Source organism: Rattus rattus, chromosome 2, assembly GCF_011064425.1.
Source record: "Rattus rattus isolate New Zealand chromosome 2, Rrattus_CSIRO_v1, whole genome shotgun sequence".
NCBI lineage: Eukaryota > Metazoa > Chordata > Mammalia > Rodentia > Muridae > Rattus > Rattus rattus.
This window is the reverse complement of record NC_046155.1, coordinates 120,567,714-120,589,947: the sequence shown is the minus strand read 5'-3', so window position 1 is coordinate 120,589,947 and position 22,234 is coordinate 120,567,714. Positions and strand designations below refer to the sequence as shown.

At 40.4% G+C, this 22,234-nt stretch overlaps 1 protein-coding gene across 1 annotated transcript in view; it reads left to right on the top strand.

Annotated features, from left to right (window-relative positions):
• The window catches only part of Ticrr (TOPBP1 interacting checkpoint and replication regulator), a 41,293-nt gene that overhangs the window by 1,099 nt on the left and 17,960 nt on the right, over nt 1-22,234 (top strand). The window contains exons 2-9 of the mRNA XM_032893381.1: nt 4,485-4,761; nt 6,702-6,940; nt 8,406-8,640; nt 10,967-11,096; nt 16,699-16,838; nt 18,201-18,419; nt 19,953-20,104; nt 21,856-21,956. Of these exons, the coding sequence (XP_032749272.1) occupies nt 4,485-4,761; nt 6,702-6,940; nt 8,406-8,640; nt 10,967-11,096; nt 16,699-16,838; nt 18,201-18,419; nt 19,953-20,104; nt 21,856-21,956 (1,493 nt within the window). The remainder of the gene's footprint in view (nt 1-4,484; nt 4,762-6,701; nt 6,941-8,405; nt 8,641-10,966; nt 11,097-16,698; nt 16,839-18,200; nt 18,420-19,952; nt 20,105-21,855; nt 21,957-22,234) is intronic.

Sequence of the window (22,234 nt, the reverse complement as noted above, 5' to 3'; positions counted from 1 at the left end):
TGTGTCTTCCTTGACCTCTAATCCTCTCACTCTAAGGCAGTAGAAACTTCTCTTAACGTTTGTTATTGGCTCGCCCTGATGGCCACCCAGCCCCCACCTTTAATCCCAGCACTCAGGATGCAGAGAGAGTCAGGTGTATCTACCCCCTAGGTCTATGCAGACAGACCCTGTCTCTAAAACAAAAACAAAACCCCTTTGTTGTTGTGGCATGCGCTCTTTCTCTATTCTGTTCCAGTTGGACACACCTGTCATTTTCCATTCATTCTAAAAATGCTACCTCAATGGTAGTGGCCCATGGAAAGCTGAAGCAGGTTAGCCACAGTTCAAGCCAGGGCTGCAAGATCTTGTCTCAAAAAAAGCAAACAACAAAAATCTCAAAACCAGCTACCAGGTCTTAACTCCGTTTTGTATTTCCCCACAATTGAACATTGTGAGTGTTAAGTAAATATTTGCTGATTAAATTAATCACTGTTCTACAAACTTAGTCTTAAGACAGCTAATTGTGTGTGCGTGTGTGTGTGTGTGTGTGTGTGTGTGTGTGTGTGTGTGCTTGTTAGTTTTGAAACACTGGTGTAGTGTAGTGGCCTGGAACTCTGTGTAATGGAGGATGACTTTAAACTCTTGGTCTTCTGCCTTCGTATGTATATAAATTTTTCTTTCTGTTACATCATTTGGTAAAGATATATGCACTAATGAGCTACTCCATTAGGTACATCCTACCCTGTTTTAAGTGCTAGAGATATGGTGGATAAATAAAGTGTATTTTCTAGTTCAGAAGATATATTAGGCAGATGAGCAAATCAGTGACGATTTCAAAACTTGTTCCAAAGAAAGGCTGGGTGAGGGGAGGGAGCTGGTTCTCGTACTTAGAGGTGTATATAGGGAAAAGGTCTTTCTTGCATGCTTGGATAGTGAATGAGGAAGAATGTGAGGCTGGGAAAGACTATTCCAGACTTAGAGAAGGTGTGTGTAAGGGTATGAGCTAAGAGTGAGCTTCGTATTACATACAGAAAGGCGAGGAGCCCAGAACCCAGAAAAGCAGTGGGGAGAACGGCGAAGTTAGAAAGAAGTGGCCAGTCCTCCAGGCCAGGCTTGAAACGTTGGTTTTGTTCTGATCAATGAGAAGATTTAGAACGTGGTTTAAATGGGTGAGGAGCTTCCAGTTAATAGAACTGCGTAGTCTAAACCAGGAGTTGGTTAAACAGCAAGATTACAGATGAGAAATTAACAGTAGTCATTCAAAATGTTAAGATTTAGGGCAAGAATTGGGGGTAAGAACATTTCCAAGAATTAATTTAAAACTTTAATTTTATTTTGCATGTGTGGGTGTTTTGTCTGCATGTATGTCTGTGAATTACCTGCAAGGCTGGTACCTATGAGGGCCAGAAAAGGGCCAGATTCTAGGGACTGGAGTTATCTGTGGTTTTGAGCTGCCATGTGGGTGCCAAGAATTAAACCTAGTTCCTCTGAAAGAGCAGACAATACTCTTAACTGCGGAGCCATCCCTCCAGCTGTAATAAAAATATGTTAAAGCAGGTTGTTTGAGCCATGCATTTAATCCCAGCACTTAGGCAGAGGCCAATGGATCTGAGTTCAAGGCCAGCCTGGTCTACATCTTGAGTTCCAGGATAGTAAGACCCTAACTTGAAAAAAAACAAACAAATATTAGGTGTATTAGGACTGGAGATGGCTAAGGTTAGGAGCACTGATTGCTCTTCCAGAAGACCTGAATTCAATTCCCAGCACCAATGTAGTGGCTTACAACCTTTTGTAATCCCCCCTCCCCCCACCCCGGGATTTGACACCCCCTTTTGGCCTCCAAGGACATCAGACAGGCAAGTGGTGCACAGACATACATACAAGAGAAACACCTATATACATATAATAAATTTGTACACATAAACTAAAGATTTCCAATATAAATTGGGTATGGTGGAGTGCTTGGGAGAATTGTGTATAAGTAACACAGGTAAGTGAAAAATCCTCTGTTAACTTTGCCTTTTATCAACAGACAGCCCCTACCCTACCCTTCCAAGCTGCTCTTCTGGCTGAATCAGTTTCAGTAGATTTGTTTCTAGTGACATCTGAGCTAGTTTGCTGTTCTTTCACATAACAGTGAACTACATGGATGATAACAGATTAATCAATTGGTTAATTAATTACTATTTACTGTTTCAGCACTTCGAAACTTCCAAGATTGCTGTGCATGACTGAAAGAAAACTTTGAGAACAATACATCCCTGGTTTTTTGTTTTATTTTGTTTTTAAAGACAAGGCCTGTGGTATATATAGCTCAGGTTGTGATTTAGCCTCCCAAATGCAGTGGCATTTAATTGACCTATCAAGGTTCATGAAAGTGTCATTTTTAAAAACATCAAGTCAGTTTCATTCTTGGTGGATGTCTCTGTCATCGTCTTGCTTGTATTTGTGGTCAAGTCCTGCTCTTCTTTGAACTTGGATATAATGGATGGTTGGGGGCTGAGTGGGATGACCTTGAAGACCCTTCCAGCTTGTATCCTCACATGTCTATGGCAATTATAGTTTAGAGTTACTAACTGTGGTGTAGGGTAGTTGATCTGATTTCATATCCCATAATGGTATTGCATGTTACACGATGCTACCAAGTAGTTTATGTTGCTGCTGTTTAATTCCACCAGTCTGCTTTCCTTCTATTTCCTGTGTAGCCCGCCTGCATCTATGTCTGTGCATTACTTGTGTGCTTGGTGCCTTGGAGGTCAGAAAAGGTGGAACTGAGTTACAGACAGCTGTAAGCCGCCACGGAAGAGCAAACAGTGCTTTTTTTTTTTTTTTGGTTCTTTTTTTCGGAGCTGGGGACCGAACCCAGGGCCTTGCGCTTCCTAGGCAAGCGCTCTACCACTGAGCTAAATCCCCAACCCCGCAAACAGTGCTCTTAAGCATTGAGCCATCATCTCTCCACCCCCAAGTTCACCAGTCTTAAAGGAACTAGAAGGCACTGTGTCTCAACCATTCTTTGTCACACAGAGGCACAATAAAAGTTTGTTGGAAAATGTTGCTTGATTATCAGCATTCTCTGAGTGAAGCAGAGAGGCAATGTTTTGACAAAGCAGGAGTTTCCACTGATAGAGAAGTATAATAAGCACCCAGTTGGTAAAGAGGCACAGGAGGTACAACCGGAAAGACATTTCGATGTTACACATTTCCATAACATAAAATGTGACTTGTTTAAGACACAAAGCTTTATGCACCGATGGTTGATGGAGAAGTTGCTGAGTTTGGTTTTAAAGGGCTTTATGGCAGTGCTAGAGTTACTTTTTCCCCAAAGCAGGAAGCGTAAAGGTTATTAGCATGATGAGATCTCTGATCCGGATGGATACACTTTAAGTCATAGAGGCAGGAGTTAAAGGCAGGACACAGTCTTGGTAATCTGTGTAAGACTTCATCAAGGCCAGGTGTTTTCTTAATTCCAACACTTGGGAAACTGAGGCAAGAGGACTTTAAGTTTAAGCCCTTTTGGAGTATACGGAGAGATCCTGACTCAAATTAGCCTAAATAAATTAATATTAATTATTTTAAAAGATTTAGTTGGGCCTAATGGTATAGACCTGTAGTCTATCTAGACTGTTTTCAAGGCAGATGGAAAGTTCAGATCCTTCCTGCTTTATATAGTGAGTTCAAGTCTAGCCTGGGTAACTTGATGAGACCCTGTTTAAAATGGAAAGTAGTTGGGCTAGAGAAGTGGCTCAGAGGTTAAGAATGTTTGCTGCTCTTCCCTGAGTTCAGGTTCTAGCACCCATGTTAGGCAGTTAATAACTGTATGTAATACTAGCTGGCCTCTGAGGATATCCACACATACTGCATACAGGTATTACATATAAATAAAAAATGAAGTCTTTTTAAAACATGAAAAGCAGTAGAAAGAGGGCTAAGTTGTTTTTTTTTTTTTGGTTCTTTTTTTTCGGAGCTGGGGATCGAACCCAGGGCCTTGCACTTCCTAGGCAAGCACTCTACCACTGAGCTAAATCCCCAACCCCAAGGGCTAAGTTTTGAAAAGCCAAGTTTTTTCTTTATGTGTATGTGCATACTCATTAGTGTATCACGTGCGTGGGAAGGCACAAGACAACAGGGTGTCGTTCTTCAAGTGGAGCTCAGCAAGTAGGTTAGCCAGCCAGAGCATATCAAGGACACATCTGTCTCTGTTTCTCAGTGCTTGTGTCCCTGTGCTTGGCTTTTTTACATGGGTTCTAGGGTTTGAATTCAAGTCCTGTGATTAAAAGCAAGCACTTGATTGATATGTCCCTAGTACTCTAGTTTCTTGAAGGTATATTATGTGGTAATTAAGTTCTTGAGCTATGTAGTAATAGATTATAGGTGTTATTTGTACTTAGGTCAACAGACATATTAATTGTGTAATTTGACCCTTTAATAATATTTCTCTATTTCCTCTAGTTTATTCATAAATTTTTTTCTGTACCTTATCTGTTTCTTTGTCACGTTTATTTTAGTTGTGGGCTTCCCCAGACCACATTGGATACTGGACAGTTTGTGAACTGCTCCACCACGGAGGAGGCACCATCTTGCCTGCTGAAACTTGGAACCTGGGTTTTACTAAAGCCAGGGAAACGGTGCTGCCATGTGGTGGCGAGCTGTCACCTGGACCTCACCTCTCCCCATGGATCTCAGCTCTGCCAATAGATGCCACTGTAAACTGTTTGCTGTATAATTCTGAGTATGAAGCCTCATTTCCACGAGTTGAAGGAACATTATTTCTCCCTGTTAAAGGTAAGCATATAAATTCTTTTTTTTAAATCTTTTTTCTTTGAGGCATACTTACCAATTTCTTTAGTATTTCCTATAGCCTGATACTCAATTAATGGTTATAATTGAAAGGACTAAAAGATCTGTAAGCAAAATCAGACACTACAGGAAGCCTAAACTGTGGTGCGACTGCCAGTGCATGCATTAAAAAAAAATGGGGGTGGGGGCTGGAGAGATGGCTCAGTGGTTAAGAGCACTGACTGCTCTTCCAGAGGTCGTGAGTTCAAATCCTAGCAACTACATGGTGGCTCACAACCATCTGTAATGGAATCTGATAACCTCTTCTGGTGTGTCTGAAGACAACTACAGTATATTTATATACATTAAATAAGTCAATCTTAAAAAAAAAATGGGGGTGAGGGTGATTACAGAGGATTTTTCAGTCTTTCCAAAAGAAGGATAATATTGGTCAGATACCCAAACACATGGGTATTAGGATATCATTGCCTTGTAGAAGAAATTGATAAATTAGAGATCATATGGAAAGAGAATGATTACAGAAGAAAGAAATTATAAAGCCCCCAAATGGTACAGGAAAAGCCAGATCTTCACAGATTTGTTTGCCATGATTGCTGCATGGTGAGGCTCATTTCTGAGTATATCATAGATTCACATGGAAATACTGCATAGAGATGTAGTCTTTAAACTACGTTGTAATTATGGGCACCTTGAGGATTTTTAGGTTTGATGTTTTTTGTTTTGTTTTTAAGGTCTCAAGCTGGTTTTAGATTCACTAGCTTTGAACTTCTGGTCAAATTGCCTCCACCTCCCAAGTGGTGGGCTTACAGGTATATGATCTAAGAGTTGGCCAGTTTAAGAGTATTTTGGGGCCTGGTCTTAACTCTTCCAGAGGTCCTGAGTTCAATTCCCAGCAATGACATGGTGGCTCACAATCATCTATAAAGGGATCTGATGCCCTCTTTTGGGTTGTAGGTATACATGCAGACACAGCACTCATACATTAAAAACAAACAAAAAAACAAAAAACCCCTCCAGTTCCAGGAGATCCAATATCCTCTTCAGACCTTCAAGGGCACTAGGCACTCACGTGGTGCATATACATACACATAACATGCATGAACACTCATATACATAAAGGGGAAAAATTGAAGAGTACTTTTGTTTGAGTAATTTTCCATTCATCTTTAGAATATATCCTTTTCTTTCTTTTTTTTTTTTTCTTAAATAAGATTTATTTATTTTATGTATGTGAGTACACAGTAGCTGTCTTCAGACACACCAGAAGAGGGCATCAGATCCCATTACAGATGGTTGTGAGCCACCATGTGGTTGCTGGGATTTGAACTCAGGACCTCTTTTTCGGGAAGAGCAGTCAGTGCTCTTAACCACTGAGCCATCTCTCCAGCCCCAATATATCCTTTTCATAAAATATAATACACTGTCTTTTAAAGGATTATTTTTCTCATGGATCCCTTGGTTCTTAACTCTGAGCCTACATATTAGACAATTACCCACCACTGAACCATCCCTAATCTTGCCAAAGTAGGTATTATTTCAGTTTTGTTTTTGAGTCTTTTCTGAGACAGGACCTCAGTGTGTAGCCCAGATTGGCCTGGGCCACTCTCCTCTTCCCACCCAGGCACCCGAGAGCCACGATTGTGGACATTTACCACCACACCAATCAGAGGCTCTTGTTTTTTGTTAGTACTACTTGAGCACATATTTCCAAATCATAATTGATAAGTTCTGATACCATACCTATTTGTATAGTCCCTAATGAATCTTCTTTGATAGCTTGCAGACAACAGGCTAAGGGTTGATATGAAAACTGAGTGACAGTACCCATTGTCTGAACTAGAAATCTTGTTTCTTTGATTCTTACTCTGACATCTCTTTTAGAAATTTTCATATGTTAGAATTTTAATACTCTTTATTTCTAACAGGCAAAGAAATTCAAGAAACATGGGCAATCTTCCTGGAGCCTTTAGCTATGCATCAGAGACATTTTCAAAAGCCAGTCAGAATTTTCCTAAAAGGCTCAGTGACACAGTGGTCTCTCCCAATGAGCAGTGCTTTAGGCACTGACAACTGGATGCTACAAAGTCCAGAGGAACACAAGTCAACTCAAAGGCTGCTGTTTCAGGAGCTGGTAAGCAGGCTGACTGCTGAAGAATTCCATCTGGTAGGTGTCCACATGTCAGGGATTCTGTCAATTAGCACACTGGTGAGATGAGATGTACTTGTTCACAAAATGCCAAGGATCGCCTACCTAATACAGTCTCGCTAAAACTGGTGGTGATTTTCAGATAATAGTGTTTTCACGGAAGCATATGACATGAAACCATTGTAAAATTGCATATACCATGAATCCAATTGAGTTAAAGACCCCCTGGGTTGGGGATTTAGCTCAGTGGTAGAGCGCTTGCCTAGCAAGCACAAGGCCCTGGGTTCGGTCCCCAGCTCCAAAAAAAGAAAAGGGGAAAAAAAAAAGTTAAAGACCCCGAATTTACATAGGAGAAAAGGTAGTTGGCCACACAGGATGGTTGTATGAGAATGAAATCATGGGTGCTTTCTCACTATTTAATAAATACTTTGATTTTACTGTATTTAAGAAAAAGCTGCTGCTGGGGCTGGAATGATGTCTCAGTGGTTAAGAACACTGACTGCTCTTCCGAGGTCCTGAGTTCAAATCCCAGCAACCACATGGTGACTCACAACCATCTGTAATGAGATCTGATGCCCTCTTCTGGTGTGTCTGAAGACAGCTACAGTGTACTCATATATAATAAATAAATCTTTTTTTAAAAAAAGCTGCTGTAGTGTAAAAATAAAGAATAGTTACTCAAACTTGGAACTGTTCCGAAAAGGAACAAAGTGCACCCAGCTTTGTCTTTAAAATGATGGCTTGTGTGTTTGAGACAGGGTCTCAGCCCTAGCTGGCCTGGAACTTGCTTTGTAGACAAGGCTGGCCCTGAATTCATAGGCCTGCCTTCCTCTGCCCCACTGGGCTGGGATAAATGATATATAGGCACCAACCCCAGTTGTGATGGCTGTTTTTAAAGATGTATCTAGTAACTTCTTCCTACACCAATAGGTGCTCTTGAACACAGAGCTTTTTCCTCAATCTCAGTCCGTCCTCTGAAGTGGAAGTAACAATCATTTTAAACTGAGAGGTTGTTAAGATTGAACAAATGTGTAATGAGTATATACTGTGCTTACTTGAGTTGCCATGTACAAGATGGGAAAAAGGTGGGCGTGGATCTCTTTATTCTTTTTCCCACTGGAATAAATTTTGTTTTCCTGCTTTTCACTTTAAAACAAATACAGTTGGAAATATGCAGAGACAGAAAGCACGTAGTGGATGGCACCAGCAGTGTAAGCTTTTCTTATAGGCTGAGACTTGGGGACTATATAGTTAGTAAATTTTCTTCTGTCTCTGTCAGACAACTGTTATTTAGTCTGCTCGTAGGCCACATTCTTTTAGGCATTTTTTTTTTTTTTTTTTTGGTTCTTTTTTTCGGAGCTGGGGACCGAACCCAGGGCCTTGCGCTTCCTAGGTAAGCGCTCTACCACTGAGCTAAATCCCAGCCCTCTTTTTTTAGGCATTTTGACCGTAATATTTTCAGCTAATTAGTGTTTCTTTGTAGGTGGCCAGTGTGGATCCTGGTGACGGCTGGCCCCCCATCACGGGAATTATCTCCCCATTCTCTGCCAATGCCATGATTCTCACAGTGCTCCGAGCCAAAGAAGCTGAATTTCAAAGACATTTTCTCCAGACAGCTGTGACTGAAGGTTCCCAGGATGTAACTTCCCTGTTCTCAGATGCCGTGGATAGTGTACTGAATCAGGTTCATAATTCATTTGAAGATCCTGCTTCTTCTGGTACGTTTTTCCACCAGTAATTAGCATAGCAGGGGTAGTTTGCAATCTCTTCTTGCCTTTCCCATCATGTGTTTGGTGGAGTGCCAGCATGTTGTAAGTCAAATAAAAGTGAGCTGTAGGCAGTTCAGGTTGCTAGTTTTAGAGATCCTGGGGGTCTTCGGCTGAAGGCACTATGGAACACTGAAACTGGTGTAAGATGAGGCCGGCTCCCAGTACAGCTTATGACTATAAATGCAGATGAATGGATAGGACATAAAAGGTGAAGGGAGATTTAAAAACCAAACAGGAAAAGAGGTTTAAAGAGAAGGGACATGGATAATAACTGTACTAGGAAAGGATTAAAAGATTCCATATTTCTCTCATGTGGGATCTTTTTCTATATACAAGCATACATAGATGCATACATACATACATGCATGCATATGCACATGTGACGTGAAAGCAGAACTGTTTGAAGGTGGGAAGGGACACAGCAAACAGTTTAAGAAGGGAGTGATAAATATGAACAAAGCTCAGTGATACATATATACAAGTGTCATAATGAAAACATTTTAAAAACTGAAAATACAATGAAACCCATATTTTATACACTGAAGAATGAATTTTCTTTTCAAGATAGGGTTTATTTTTGTATCCCTAGCTGTCCTGGAGCTTGCTCTGTAGACCAGGATGGCCTCAAACTCACAGAGATCCACCTGCCTCTGCCTCTTGAGTGCTTGGACTAAAGATGTGCACCACCACTGCTGGGCTTGAAATTTTAATTTTAAAGCTTGGGGTGGAGAAGACTGCATGAAGACTGGAGTGATATGCTAGTACTTGCTTAATAGCTGCCTGTTCTTCTAGAAGATCTGGGTTTAATTCCCAGCACCCATATGGTGGCTCACAAATATATGTGACTCTAGTTCCAGGGGATGCAACACCTTCTTCTGGCTTTTATAGATACTACACAGAAGTGGTACACAGGCACATGCAGGCAAAAACACCCATACACATAAAATTATAGACACACACACACACACACACACACACACACACACACACGAAACTTTAGACAGGGCTATGGACATCTCAGGGGTTAGGATGGTTTCTGCCAAGCCTGAGAATCTGAGTTTGATCACTGGACCATGTACAGATAGAACTGACTTGACAGCATATGCACATTGTCACATGTGCATGCATACATACACACAGTGATAATAATGAACAGCCTTCTAGAAAGGTATATTAAATTGTTAAGTAAACTGCTTTCTTTTGACTGAAAAGAATCACTTTATCATTCTTAAGAAATGAAAGAAGCTGTAATAGAAGGAAGTGAAAGCAAAGGTTGAGATTGGTTATTATAGAGATATGGGTGAATGACAAGAAAAAGAATGTAGTCAAACAGGCAGGAGTATGGGTAGGAAGAGTGTAGTGGATAATGCTGTGTTCTTTTGTATTTACATTAATTTGATTTAAATGTTACTGTTGCTTTTTGGGTAGGATAAAGTATTGGCATATTTAAAGCAATCACATATTAGTTTATTATCTTATTTGTCAATTGTGTATAGGCTATTTATTTGTAGAGTTTTAGAAACAGGTCAGAAAACTTTTGCAGTACTGTAAAACAGCACTGTGAGGTATTTTGCCAGTGTTCCATGCTCTAGTGTGGCTTGGTTTCTTGGAATATGTAAATCAGTTGATGACTTCATCCATACAGATGAGGTCCTACTGAGCTTATTCTGGTGCTGTAAACACTGTCTAACAGGCCTGTTCTAACAGAGCCTACGAGTCTGTAACTTAAGGTCGCAGCTTCCTGGCTCAGATTTACCCACTTGATGCAGATGTGGCTCTACTCTGTTTTAGGCTGCTATTATGTTATTAGCACATTGTTTAGTCTTATAGTAACTTTCCGAGAAGAGAAAAATAGCATAGATTTAGCCAGGTGATGGTGGTGAATGCTCAATCTCACCGTTCAGGAGGCAGAGGTAGGTGGCTCTTTCTGAGTTCCAGAGCAAGTTGTAGGATATCCAGGGCTACACAGAGAATCCCTGTCTTGAAAGAAAAGAAAAAAGAAAAAGAGAAATAGTATAGTTCTAAATACATTTAGAGGAATATTTCAAAAATAAGATGAAGGGTTATGTTAGTGATCAGAGCAAAGAGCTTCAATTATGTTTACATTCCCACCCTCCACTCCTGCCTCAGACGAGAGAGACCTGGAGGAGTTGGAAATGCAGAATGGCAGATGTTGTAACAATGAGCATTTGAAGAGAGAGTCAGTCCAGGGGAAAGCATGAGCTTGGATTCTCTCCTTGGCTCTGATGTCTTCTTCTGTTTTCTGTTCCTTTAGTCTCCCGTGTTCCAGAATGGGTCCAGCAGGAGCTTAGTCGTACCAGTCCCTGGAGTCCAGCTCTTGTCGAAAAGTGGTTTCCTTTCTCCAACGTCTGTGGTGCCACTTCAGACTTGATGGAATCATTTTTGTAAGACTTTATACATCTCTTTGTAGATTGGTCTTTGAAGTCAATAGTCAGATGTCAACAGGCTTGTTCTAAAGGAGTAAGCACATCCTATAACAGCGTCACTACTTACACTGCAGATTTACCAACTTGGCGCAGTATGATGGGACTCTGCGTCTTTAGACGGCTTTAACATTACTGCTTTATTTCTTTTCTTTTCTTTTTTTTTTTCTTTTTGGAGCTGGGGACTGAACTGAGGGCCTTGTGCTTGCTAGGCAAGCGCTCTACCACTGAGCTAAATCCCCAACCTCTGCTTTATTTCTTCTAAAAGGCACTTTTAAAATGAAGGAGATCTCTGAGAATAGAGAAACAACATAATTTAAATGCATTTAGAGGATTATTTCAGTCAAATGTAAATAAACACTTACATAGTATATAAACACACATCTCTCAGTTACTATTCTGTTGCTGTGAAGAGATACCAGGACCAAGTCAACTTATAAAATAAAGCATTTGCTTAGCGGTTTGTAGTTTCAAGAGTTATTAGTCCACGATCACCATAGTTTGGGAGTATGGTGGCAGGCAGGCAGGCAGGCCTAGTTCAAGAGCAGTAGCTAAGAGCTTACATGTGATCACAACTTGGAGGCAGATCGAGAGAGATGAGACCTGGTGCAGGCTTTTAAAGCCTCAAAGTCTACCCTTAGTGACACATCTCCAACAAAGCCACACTCCTAATCCTTCCTTAAAAGTCTGCTGACTGAGTACCAAGCATTCAAATATATGAGCCTAGGGGGGCCATTCTCATTGAAACCACTGTTGTTGTAAAATATAAAAAATAAACAGTCTTTTTTCCCACTCTAGGTCCGGCACTGCAGTGCCCCAAGATATCTGGTAAATATCTTAACTTCAGTCAGCAAATGGTCTCACCCGCTCTACTCCATTCCATATCACTGCCAAAGGCCTCTTTCTGACCTGGCAACAATCTCTCTACCCATCCAGTTCCCAAGGCAGGTTACCATGCCAGAAGCACACATCCCACCCAATCCGCGGCAGCCCAGACTCTAGCCTCACTCTCTCACAATTAAATCGCTACATGAAAGAACACACAACACGATAACCTTTGATCTAATTGATAAGATATAGTTGCCCGCCTAAAAATACAAAGCCTGATACACATCCATCCCTCAAGAACATTCATAACAACCTGTAAATACACAGAGTGGAATCTTAATGTCAGCTTCCATGTTCTCTCCGCTGTGGCTTCTCTGTGTCTCCTCTTCTCTCCTCCTCTTCCCTTAAACTTCTCCCACCCATACCCTCACCTGAATTTTACAAATTAAATGGGGAGAAGGTTCTGGAAGTCACCTGAATCCTGAGTATGTGACTAGGCAGCTGTCCTTGGGGCAATGGAATTAGCATCAAAATACAGATAGCTCCAGGGCAAACCACAACAAACCACACTATTTATCTCTCTATATAAATTATATAAGACTCAGGAAACATTTAGAACTAAGAATCAATTACAGCAGAAATTCAGCAAACTTGGATTGGTGAGATGGCTCAACGGGTAAAGTTATCAGCTGCCAAGCCTGATGATTTGAATTTGATCTTTTGTATCTACATGGTTGAAGAAATGGATAATTTCTACAAGTTATCCTCTGACCTTCATATGTGTGCTTTGGCACATGTACACACACACACACACACACACACACACACACACACACACACACACACAAATAAATGCAAAGAAAATAAATATCAAACTGTAAAATAGGTGTGGTAGTTTGACTAAAAATGGCCCCTGTAGATTCATATATTTGAATCCTGGGTCATCAGGGAAGGGTACTACTTGAGAGGAATGAGGAGGTTGTCCTTGTTGGAGGAATTGTGTCCCTGGAGAGGGTGGGCTTTGGGGTTTCAAAAGCTCAAGCCAGTACCAGTGTCTTTCTCTTCCTATGGATCTGGAGCACTCAGCTGCCATGTCTGCCTGTGTGTGGTCATGTTTCTCACATAATGGAAACCTCTCAGCTGTAAGCAAGCCCCGCCCCGATTAATTGCTGTCTTTTATAAGAGCTGCCATGCTCATAGTGTCTCTTCACAGCAAGAGAACATTGAGTAAGGCAATAGAATAATTTAAGAAATATTTATAAATTCACTGGTTATTTCTCTAGAGAGAAAACTAAGAACTAATTGATAAGAATCAAGTACAAGCAGGGAGAAGAACCAGGTGGTGCTTTCCTGTAATCGCAGCACTTGGTGAGATGGAGCGTTAGAGGCCAGTCTGGGCTGCCTAGCAGGGCTTGTCCAAAAGCAAAGAAAAAGGTTAAAACTACCTCCCACCTCAGATGTAGGAAGAGAATAATAGGGATGAGAACAGGTATGGATTACATAGAGAATAAATGACAACAAAAGGTGGTCAACAGGGGTGGGGGATTTAGCTAAGTGGTAGGGCGCTTGCCAGAGAAGCGAAAGGCCCTGGGTTCGGTCCCCAACCCCAAAAAAAAAAACCAAAAAAAAAAAAAAAAAAAAAGGTGGTCAACAGAGTAAAGTTGGGTTTTTTGTTTGTTTGTTTGTTTTCATTTTTGTTTTTTTTTTCCTTTTTTTGGAGCTGGGGACCGAACCCAGGGCCTTGCACTTCAGAGGCAAGCACTCTACCACTGAGCTAAATCCCCAACCCATAAAGTTGGTTTTTAAAAACGTCAGGCAAGGGCCTGCAAGGTGGAGGTGCTTGCTGCATAGACCTTGTATTTGAGGTCACTTCTTGGAACCTGTGGAAAGGTAGAAAGATGGAACTGACTCCACAAAGCTGTCATCTGTCATCTGACCTACACACATCATGCACCCATGTCTGCATACACACACTCAGAAGTAAACAAAAGAGAAAGAAAAGTCAAAGTAGGCCTTAATAATCTTTAGTAATGTAGAAGATACAGTAGAAATTCAGATTATTATTAAAAGGTAAAGTTGAGGTATTTTTGCTTTTCCATATAGTTATCCATTTGTTCCGAAGTCATTTGCTAGAAGAATTCTCTTCCAATTGAATTCTTTCAGTCAGTTGACCACCATTGTTCAGATACCTTTTTAGATTGAAAGTCGAGAAACTGTTTATACCACATTGTCTAAAACATTGTGCCAAGATACCTACCATATACTGTAGCTTTTTAGCTCCAGTCTCTAAATCAGATAGGTTAGGTAGTCTCAACTTTATTTTATTTTCTACTTACTTTGATTCCAGATTTCTTGATGTCTTTATGAACTTTAGAATCTGTCTATTGGGGCTGGGAAAATGGCTCAGTGGGTAAGAGCACTTGCTATGAGAGTAGGAAGACTAGAGATCAAATCCCCAGCACCACATAAAAGCCACGCATGGCCACACATGACACTGTCTTACATACAGTAAGGTGTAGAGCAATAGATAAAGGCACCAAGCTTTGTCCTCTGGTTCCTGCATGCATGCACACATGTGTATACATTCCATCACACACACTCTCAAATACTCTCAAAATACTAAAAGGCAAAGAATCTGCTTATTAATTTTTCTCAATAAAAAAAAACTGTTGGAATTTTGGTGGAGTATGTATAGACTCATAGCTAAATTTGGGGAAGAACTGGAATGTTTAGTCTTTGATCTATAAACTTAGTACATCTATCTGTTTAGACTTAATTTTCCACGGTATTTTGTATTTTTCAGTGTACAAATTTACTCTGCATTATTTCTGAAAAGTATCTAAGTATTGAATGTACAGGTATTGTCATAGGCTAAAAGATTTTACAGGTATATAATGAAACAAGAGAACACAGCCATGTTGCTGCATACAGAATCAATGTATAAAGTTAATAGTATGCCCATCACAAACAGAAACTATCATTTATGAACTATAGACTTAATCCCTTGAGACTGTAGTCTTAAAGAATGGATACAGAAAATGTGGTACATCTACATGATGGAGTACTACTCAGCTATTAAAAACAATGACTTCATAAAATTCATAGGCAAATGGATGTAACTAGAAAATATCATCCTGAGTGAGGTGACCCAATCACAAAAGAACACACATGGTATGCACTCACTGACAAGTGGATATTAGCCCAAAAGCTCGAATTACCCAAGATACAATCCACAGACCACATGTAGCTCAAGAAGAACGACCAATATGCAGATGTTTTAGTCCTTCTTAAAAGGGGGAATAAAAATATTCATAGGAGGAAATATGGAGACAAAGTTTGGAGCAGAGACTGAAGGAATGGCCATTCAGAGCCTGCCCTACCTGGGGATCCAGTCCATATACATACAGCCACTAAACCCAGACAGTATTGATGATGCCAAGAAGTACATGCTGACAGGAGCCTGATATAGCTGTCTCCTGAGAGGCTCAGCCAGAGCATGACAAATACAGATGCTAGCAGCCAACCGTTGAACTGAGAACAGGGTCTCCATTAGAGGAGTTAGAGAAAGGATTGAAGGAGCTGAAGGGGCTTGCAACTCCATAAGAATAATACCAACCAACCAGAGCTCCCAGGGACTAAACCACTACCTAAAGAGTACACATGGATTCCATGGCTCTAGCTGCATATGTAGCAGAGGATGGCCTTGGGCACCAATGGGAGGAGAAGCCCTTGGTCCGTGGACCTGCAGGTTTTCTGTAAAGCTGCAGTGCATAAGGCAGTGTGGCATAGTGCACAGGTAATCCAAATCAGTGGGAGAATGTAGAGAGCCTACAAAATGACTCCTGCACTTACGGGGATGTGCCATATAATGGACAGGGGGTACCGTGTAAGCCCCCAGGGAAGACAGATTCAGTTTAATAAGTAATGTGATAGTTGGCTATTCAAAAGATAAAAATTTATATTTTAATCTTTCAGAAAACACAATAAGAAATTTCTAGAAGATTAAAAAATTGAGAAAAGCATTTTAAAATTATTAGAAAGATATAACCCAGTGTGTGTGCTTGCATGGCTATGTCACATGAATGCAAATGCCCTAGGCAGTAGGACTTGTCCCCTGAAACTGGAGGTAGAGATGGTTTGAGCTACCTTGTGGGAATCAAACTTGGGTCCTCTGAAAGAACGGTAAGTGCTCTTAACTGAGCCATCTCTCCAACCCTCATATACTTCTGTTAAAACTAGTACAGATGAGTAAAGTAAAGCTATTTACATACAAGTGAAAAATATGCTGAGTGTGAGCAATTGTAAGAGGTAAAATTGTAATATCATTTATATAAAATTTACAACGTGGGACATAGAAATTGTGTTTGTGTTTATACATAAAAGGCAAATGTAAGTCTAGAATACTTGTGAGGGTGGATGGGAAAAGATGGAGCGGGGCTTTAGCTGTGTCTGCAATGTCTGATTTCTAAAAATGTCAAAGCAGCTATAACTGTTAACAAGAATTTAATCTTGATGATTTTCTAGTTGAAAAGTTCATATTTTCAAATTAATAGCAAAACTTTAGAAAGAACAAAAGGGGAGAGGGGACGACAAGCCTTCTCTACCATCCGACTCCCATGGCATAAGGTATCTGCTGAAGTCTAGACTGTGTGACATTGATAGCCCTGCACATGTTCTGACTCTCAGGGTTTGCAGAGTTGGAATTTGGCCTTATACTGTGTATCTTGTCTTACAGGTTGTTGCATGCTGCCTCCCCTGATAATAATGAATCCTCCAGAACTGAAAGTGAGCTAACACGCTGCCTCTCTGAGCTCTACCAGAGAAGATCTCACGAAGAGTCTACTGTAGTTAATCAAGAACGCAGCAGAAAGAAACGTATGCACATAGAAGGCCTGTTTCTTAAGGCAGTCTTCTTTTCCTTTAGAGACTATACATTTTATTTAATTATTTTATCTTGCTTTTGTTTTTCAAGACAGGGTTTCTTGGTAAGAGCTTGATTCATGCTATAGACCAGGCTGGCTTTGGGCTCAAAGAGATCCACCTGCCTCTGCCTCCTGAGTGCCAGGATTAAGACAATGCGTCACCAAACCTGGCCAAGATTGTATATTTTAAAAGACTTATTCTTTCTAAAAAAGAAACAAAAGCTTGAAATGGAAACTAAAGGCAGATTTTTATATTTCATATTTTAAAATAATTGTATTAGTTCAATATTGATTAAATCACTGATGTTCTTCCTTCCTAATGAATTGACATCCTCATTTTAATTATAATATAAATATCAATACAAACTTTTAAAAAAACAATTTAAAAATATTTGCTAATCAGTTTCTTTGCCTCCCTGACCCTTGTGCTGGGAGCTAAACCCAGGGTATCAGACATGTTATGCAATGCTTTACCCTGAACAACATCTGCCTGACTATAATCATCCTGCTTCACTCATGTTGTCCAACATGTAGAGTGTTTTCAATTTCTGTCACTATAATATTGCAGTATGTATCATGAGTAAACTCTGAGAGATTTCCTTCATAGAGGTTTCTAAGAATGAGCTACTGTGTTAAAGAGTGAAAATTGGCTTATAATGTAGATTGCTAAATTGTTTCAGAAAAGGCATGTGCTTGCCTAGTGTGCATGAGCTATGAGCTCTATCGCTAGCTCTGCAAAGGAGAAAAGTCTCCTCAGCACTCTTGACTGTTGGGCAACACAAAATTGAAGTGTGTGTATTGACTTTGTATAAAAATCATTGAGATGGGACTGGAGAGACAGCTCAGCAGTTAAGAACACTTGTTGCTTTTGCAGAGGACCCAGGATTAGTTCCCAGCACCCACATGGCAGCACATAGCCGTCTGTAATTCTAGTTCGAAGGAATCCAGTGCCTTCTTCTCATCTCCCTGGGTATCTTTAAAATAAGAAAATGATTGTTGAGGTAATTTAGTTATAAACTTCAGGAAAAGGAACCTGTTTACTCTGTATTGTAGGTAGAAGTAGATAAAAGAACTACCTGGTTTAGATCATTTCTGAAGGAAGATATTTCTTTTTTTTTTTTTTTTCTATTCTTTTTTTTTCGGAGCTGGGGACCGAACCAGGGCCTCGCTTCCTAGGTAAGCGCTCACCACTGAGCTAAATCCCAGCCCAGGAAGATATTTCTGTTCAGCATTCTTTCATAGTATTTGGAGACTATAGTTCTCAATTCCATAGATGTAAAACTTGACTTTTCTTTTCATGCTGATGTTTTGGTAGGTGGCATCCCTCGAACTCCGGTGAGACAGAAGATGAATACCATGTCCCGCTCCTTGAAGATGCTGAATGTGGCGAGGCTAAATGTAAAGGCTCAGAAGTTACATCCAGATGGGAGTCCAGACATGGCTGTGGAGAAGGGGCTCCCAAAGACTGTCATTGGCAGAACAGCAGACAAATTGGAAGATAGAGGAAGAGTATTAAGAAGTTCTAAACTTAAAGGTATTCATTCATCCTCGAGCATTTGGTGTCTGTGCTATTATATAAGACGGGTGGAGGCTGGGGAATCTAGCCCAGTTGATAGAGTGCTTACCTAGCATTCATGACATCCTTGGGTTGATTCCCCAGAACCGCAGAAAACCTAACGTATAATCTCAACACCAGGAGACAGAGGCAGGAGGATCAGAATTTTTGGTGTCATTGCATCTATGTAATAAGTTTGAGGCCAGCTGGGCTATATAAAGCCTCATGTAAATAAATATACAAATAAATAAAATGGAATGGGGGAGGGGAGAAGAGAAATAGATTGAAATGTTTTGGGGGAATTGAAGACTAGATTACAACCTGAGTTGTTATTATTCTTTAGAAGCCATCCACCTATAAAAAAATTTTACCTAATTAATTTATTTTATTGAAATAAAGTCTGATGTAGTCCAGGCTATAGTCCAGTTCAAACTCTCTATATAGCTGGTCTTCAACTCCTGATCCTCCTGCTTCCACCTCCCCAATGCTAGGATTTCAGGCATGTGCTACTATGCCCAGTAGAATCTTTCCTTGAACTGGAGCTTGCTGAGAGAGTAGGCTGGCTAGCTAGTGAGCCCTAAGGATCCACCCGTCTCCACTCCCCCAGCATTGGGATTATAAGTGTGGTCCACCACATCTGTCTTTTTAAAATGCTGGTACTGGGAGATGAGGTCCCCATAGCTTGCAACTGAGCCATACTATTGAGTTTTAAATAATTTTTTACACTACTTTAATTTTTATTTATATGTGCACGTATGCAGGTATGCGTTATGGCGTACACATGGAGGCTGGAGACAGCTCATGGGAGCTTGTCCTCTCTCCACCTTGTGGGTCCTAGAGCTCAAACTCAGGCTGTCAGGCTTGGCAGCCGGCACACTTAGCTGTGAATCCCCTTACTAGATTGCTACTGAGTTAAGAGGGCTTTGTATGTTTTGGATAATGGGCCTTTATCTGATGTCCATTGTAAATATTTTCTCCAAATCTATGACTTACCTTTTACACTCTTGTCAGTATATTTGTAGAACATTAGTATTTAATTTATTTTTAGTTGGTTAGGTGTTTGGAGTTTTGTTTGTTTATTTTAAATCTCATGTAGCCCAGGCTAATCTCAAGCCTACTGTGTGACTGAGTCTTGTCATGAACATCCTTCCTTTCTCCAGATCACCTAGATTTCTTTGTTATATTGTAGGAGTCCGAGACCTTTTCTTTTCAAATTGTGACTGATTCACTTCGATTAATCTGGAGCATAACAGGTTGTATCTGAACCTAATATTTCCATTTGGATGTTCAATTGTTCCAGCACTGTTTGTTGCTCTTTTATTCAGTGTGTCACCTTTGTTCTTTGTTAAAGGGCAGTGACTGCTAGGCCCTGTGGAATGTTCACATCATCCTGGCATGTTCACACTACATGCCTAGTGTCAGTCATGGCCATCCACACATAATTAGATTTCTCCTTACATAATGCACAGAGTTGCTCTGAATATGATAACCAAATGTTCTTTTTCCCCACAGAATTTAAAACTGAAGAGGAGCTTCTGGCTTACATACATGACAACTACCAAAAGACTGTGGCTACAGGAGAAATTACATTACATTCATGTGCTCAAAATACAGTCTCAACCATTAAAATTTTCCTGAAGTCCAAGGACGTCAAGGAATTAGAAGTAAGAAAGTCTGGATAATAGCACCATAGATCTAGTGTTTGATGGTTGGTTGGTTTAGTGCACATACCTTAAAGAATTTCTGTTTCACTGCACATGATTGAAAAATGATGTATAGACTAGAGAGATGGCTCAGTGGTTAGAAGCACTGCTTTCCAGAGGACCCAGGTTCAACTCCCAGCTACATGGTTCAAAGCCTTTAGTAACTCCAGTTTCAAGCCATCTGATGCCCTCTTCTGCCCTCTTTGGACACTGCATGCATATGGTGCACAGGTGTACATGCAGTCAGAATACCTATATATGTAAAATAAAATAAAGATTTGTGAATATTTAAAAAGAGAAAAGTGCTGAGTAGAGGATTGGGTATAATTCCAGGTTTTAGAATGTGAACCTGATAAACTGGAGGCCAAAAATTAGTGTGGACCTCTGTCCTAATGAGACTGCTATAATCTGTGTTGTATGTTAGCTGTATGAATTAAACTAATGGTTTTAACCCCAGTTGCTCTTCAGAATGACTTTGTTGTTAACTATCTTATGATTTATCTGTTTATTTATTTTTTGCATTTATGAGTATTTTGTCTGCATATCATGTGCACCGAGTCCCCTGGAACTAGAGTTACAGGCGTTTGTTAATTACTATGTGATTGCTGGGAATCAAACCGAGCAGACAGTGCTCTTAATTGCTGAGCCATCTCTCCAGGCCTGTTGGATTTTATTTTATTTATGTAAGTACACTGTAGCTGTCTTCAGACACCAGAAGAGGGCATCAGATCCCATTACAGATGGTTGGGAGTCACCATGTGGTTGCTGGGGATTGAACTCAGGACCTCTAGAAGAACAGTCAGTGCTCTAAACTGCTGAGCCATCTCTCCAGGCCCCTGTTGTTTTGTTTCTAATGTTAATGTCTGGTCCTTCTACAAAGACGGACTAACTAACTCCAAGTCTGTTTGTGTTGGGACTTGGACATATATTTGTTTTTAAAACTTCCTACATAACTCTAACTCTATTGCAAACCGCTGTTTTAGAATAGTCTGTTGCCATTATTCATATGTAATGGCAAAAGCAGGGCTCTTTATAGTGGACAAGAGCTGTTTACGGTTACCACTTCTTTGTGGACCTTCTATTTTAAAAGTAAATGTATATAGCTGGGTGTGGTAGCACACGCCTTTAATTCCTGCACTTGGGAGGCAGAGGTGGGGGTCTTTGTGAGTTCAAGGCCAGCGCCATCTACATGTTAAGTTCCAGGACATCCAGCATGAGAGAGGGACAGAGACAGAGACAGAGAGAGAGAGAATCTTAACTACATGGTTTCAAGCCTGGCTGTGAGCAGTGTAACATTGGTGTTAGCTAGCAATCTGCAAGAGCAATATCTGCACTTAACCCTAACCACTGAGCCATCTGTACAGCCCAAGGAACCTTCCTTTAACAGGTCAAATCTATAGGCTTGCTGTGTCTACTTTTTTTTTTTTTTTTTTAAACTACATTCTCTTTAAGATATCAAAGGAAGGGCTGGAGAGATGGCTCAGCGGTTAAGAGCACCCGACTACTCTTCCAGAGGTCCTGAGTTCAATTCCCAGCAACCACATGGTGGCTCACAACCATCTGTAAAGAGATCTGATGCCCTCTTCTGGTGTATCTGAAGACAGCTACAGTGTACTTATATATAATAAATAAATAAATCTTTTAAAAAAAAAAAAGATATCAAAGGAAAACATAAGTAACAGTTTTCTCCTACATAATTATTTTGTGCGCAGATGACTTGCATGAATCATATGAACAGTAACCTCTTAAAAACCAGCAAGACCCTCCGACAGAACCTAGGGGGAAAGACGGATAAAGAAGACAAAGTCAGAGAGTAAGAAACCACTTTGTACCATTACTCCAGAACAGCTGTGAGTTTGTCATGGTCTTTATGATGTTCTGAGGGGCAGACCGAGTCACCTGATTGCCTAAGGAACACACCAGTAGTTAGAGAAAGCGCTGGATTCTACTGGACATTTCCCTCCATCCCTTCCTTCCTTCTTTTTTTTTTAAAAAAAAAAAATTTTTTTTTAAAAGACTGTATTATGGAGCCCAACTAGCCTCAGATTTGCTATTTAACTGAGGCTGGCCTTGAACTCCTGGTCTTCATCC